Raw genomic sequence first — 3775 nt, 5'->3', positions numbered from 1 at the left:
GCGAGACAGATCATCATCATCTCATCATCTGCGTTCGTGGGCTGCAACTCCCACGTTCACTCGTATGCACACGAGTGGGATTTTACGTGTATAACCGTTTTTACCCCGCCATGTAGGCAGCCATACTCCGTTTTCGGGGGTGTGCATGCTGGGTATGTTCTTGTTTCCATAACCCACCGAACGCTGACATGGATTACAGGATCTTTAACGTGCATATTTGTTCTTCTGCTTGCATATACACATAAGGGGGTTCAGACACTAGCAGGTCTGCAAATATGTTGACCTGGGAGATCGTAAAAATCTCCACGCTTTACCCACCAGGCGTCGTCACCGTGATTTGAACCCGGGACCCTCAGATTGACAGTCCAACGCTTTAACCACTCGGCTATTGGGCCCGTCAGGCGAGACAGATGAAAGCCGTGACCAATCCTTCACTCTGTGAGGGTCTGCCGAAATTCCACCTTCCTACACCCCTCTCGTATAAGTTATTTGTTGACTCACCTATCATTCAGCTGTCGCCGGGTCCGTCGTCACAGTATCGATTCCACTGCGTGGGTTTAAACGACTGCCAACGTGCGTGGAACGAAGGTCAAGGATGAGAAAATCAGGGGGGTTGGGGGGCTCGGGGGAGGGGGGAGTTGCGGGGGGCGGGGGGGGGGGGTGTTAGGGGGTTGGGGGGTGACCTAAAGTGTATAAATTAAGCCAGGGGTAAGGAGCCGAAGTCAGCGTGTCTTCACAGTGTCGCTAGACTGAGTCGTTCACGTGGACTCTCTCTCTCTCTGTGCTGTTCGTGAAGGATGGCCACGGCCGTGTTTTTCATCTGTGTGGTATGGTTGACGTCGATCCTGTTGTTTCTTCTTTTGTTTGGTTAGCTGTTGTTGTTTTTTTGTTTTTTTATTGTTGTTGTTGTTTTCTTTCCTTCGTTCGTTCTTTCTTCATGTCTAGCATTCTGGGTTTCTGTCATTGTTTGGTTATTTTTTCTTTCAATTTTCCTTTTATTTCTCCCCTTCGCTCCTTACTACTACTACTAATGCTGCTAATGAATACTTATATAGCATATACAGCACACTGTCCAGAAATCTGCTCTGGGTACTTTACAAATTTTTTTTTTTCTACTTAACACATTACATCAATGTTACGTATTCACACTAGAATGTGACTAGCAAACTACACACACACACACACACACACACACACACACACACACACAAGGAGGCCTACTGATAAAGTTGAGTGTCATCAGCAAAGCACCCTTGCGACATCGCTTGATGACTGATGACATCCGACACAGGAGCCGCATACAGCACGAAAAGAACAGGACCTAGGACGCACCCCTGTGGGACATCATATCTCAAGGCAGATACACTAGAGTGCCTACCATTTACACACACTTTCTGAGTACGGTCCGACAGGTAAGATGTGATTCATGCCAGTGCAGTGTCACGAATACCAAAGTATGTTTTAAGTCTGTTCAAGTTCGATGGCGTAAAAGTCTACTGACAAGTATAAAAGAGACATTTTATCGTCATCAAATCCAGAAATTAAATCATTGACTATTATAAGAAGGGTCCTTTTCGCAGCTATGACCACATCTATCAGCTGACTTGTGAGAACTAAGTAAACGATTTTGTTCCACAGGATTTAAGAGCTGAGACAATACAATCTTTTCTACCAAATTTGATCAAAATGACAGGTTTAAGACAGGCCGATAATTTTTTTCAAACATTTATAACCCAAAGATGGTTTCTTAATGAATGGACGTACACAACAGCGGATCTGAAGCTTTTGGGAAAACAACAAGACAACAAGGAAGAATTGATGACATGGGTAATAATAATAAAGATCCAGGCCTTCGAGAACAAATGCCAGAGGAAGCTCCTTCAAATTCCCTGGATCGAGCACAGGACCAATGAACATGTACGGAGCAGAATTGAGAACCTTGCTGGACCTCAGGAACCTCTCCTTTCAACTGTGAAGAGACGCAAGCTGATATGGTTTTGACACAACAGTCGACACACCAGCTTGTCCAAAACAATCATGCAAGGCACCATCGAGGGCGGGAGAAGAAGAGGAAGACAGCGGAAGAACTGGCATGAGAACATCAAACAATGGACCGGACTCCATACACGTGAGCTGCTGCCGGCGGCTGCCGACAGAGACAGATGGAGAAGGGAGGTTGCGTCTGCGGTCCCCAGGCTTCCACCAACGGCTACTTTGTAGTTATGGGCCTAAGGTGAGGTGAGGTGAGGGGAGATGAGGTGAGGTGAGGCGAGGTGAGGGTAATAGTATTTGGCAGCAGAACATCAATACATTCGATCAACAAAGAAGACGGGACAGGGTCAAGCTCACAGGATTTCGGACAAGCGCTCAGACACACATTCTTCACAAACTCCTTGGTGACCGGGTGGAAACAGTACAAAGCAGAACCAATGTACATGCGTTCTTTAACGGGTGAAGAAGGAGACACAACAGAGTCAAGAAGCCACTCACGAATGCACGATACTTTTACCAGTGAAGAAGAACTTTCAGAGGGAGTTTCCGCACAGTAAAAACATATTGTAGGGAGAGGAGTAGTTTTACACTTTTTCCAAGCAGACTGTTTGTAACATTGAATCACTGTCTGTGGTGCATGTAAGAATTTTAGTCAAGTAAAAAAACCAAAAAAAAAACAACAAAAAAACTTAGACTTTGAATTGTCAACAATGTCTGTGGTACATGTAAGAATTTTAGACAAGTAAAAAAAAAACAAAAAAAACCAAAAAAACTTAGACTTTGAATTGTCAACAATGTCTGTGGTACATGTAAGAATTTTAGACAAGTAAAAAAAAAAAAAAGAGAAAAAAACCCAACAAAACTTAGACTTTGAATTGTCAACAATGTCTGTGGTACATGTAAGAATTTTAGAAAAAAAAAAAGAAAAAAAAAAAGACTTTGAATTGTAAACAATGTCTGTGGTGCATGTAAGAAAAAACAACAGCAAAAAAAAACCCAACTTAGACTTTGAATTGTCAACAATGTCTGTGGTACATGTAAGAATTTTAGACAAGTTTTAAAAAAACAACCCAAAAAACAAAAAAACTTAGACTTTGAATTGCAAACAATGTCTATGGTACATGTAAGAATTTTAGACAAGTAAAAAAAAACCAAAAAAAAAACCCAACAAAACTAAGACTTTGAATTGTAAACAATGTCTGTGGTACATGTAAGAATTTTAGACAAGTAAAAATATATATATATAAAACCAACAAAACTTAGACTTTGAATTGCAAACAATGTCTATGGTACATGTAAGAATTTTAGACAAGTAAAAAAAAGAAAACCAACGAAACTTAGACTTTGAATTGTAAACAATGTCTGTGGTACATGTAAGAATTTTAGACAAGTAAAAATATATATATATATATATATATAAACCAACAAAACTTAGACTTTGAATTGTAAACAATGTCTGTGGTACATGTAAGAATTTTAGACAAGTAAAAAAAAAAAATCATAAAAAAAACCGAAAAAAAACACACAAAAAAACCCAAAAAACCCCAACAAACTTAGACTTTGAATTGTCAACAATGTCTGCAGGCCGATTTCTAACTGTCTGGAACATTCCTCAATTGATTGTCCTTCTGCCTCCTTTTCAAGGCCTCATCAACGCATTGGGCTTATGCGAAGATGAGGCATCTGACCCCCGTGTGCCCCCCACCCGAACCCCCATCTCCCCCCCTCCCCCCCCCCCTCCGCCTCTCCTCCACCCCCCACCCCAAAGCCTATGTGGAGAAGC

At 41.7% G+C, this 3775-nt stretch overlaps 1 protein-coding gene across 1 annotated transcript in view; it reads left to right on the top strand.

Annotated features, from left to right (window-relative positions):
- The first annotated feature begins 708 nt into the window (after positions 1-708).
- Positions 709-3775, top strand: part of LOC143282711 (uncharacterized) — a 25392-nt gene continuing 22325 nt past the window's right edge. Inside the window, exon 1 of the mRNA XM_076588422.1 lies at positions 709-827. Coding sequence (XP_076444537.1) covers positions 798-827 — 30 coding nt within the window. The 5' untranslated portion in view covers positions 709-797. The remainder of the gene's footprint in view (positions 828-3775) is intronic.

The sequence above is a fragment of the Babylonia areolata genome, chromosome 6 (genome assembly GCF_041734735.1).
Source record: "Babylonia areolata isolate BAREFJ2019XMU chromosome 6, ASM4173473v1, whole genome shotgun sequence".
In the NCBI taxonomy this organism is placed as follows: Eukaryota; Metazoa; Mollusca; class Gastropoda; order Neogastropoda; family Buccinidae; genus Babylonia; species Babylonia areolata.
Note: the sequence above shows the minus strand (reverse complement) of the source record. Positions and strands in the feature narration are given on the sequence as shown.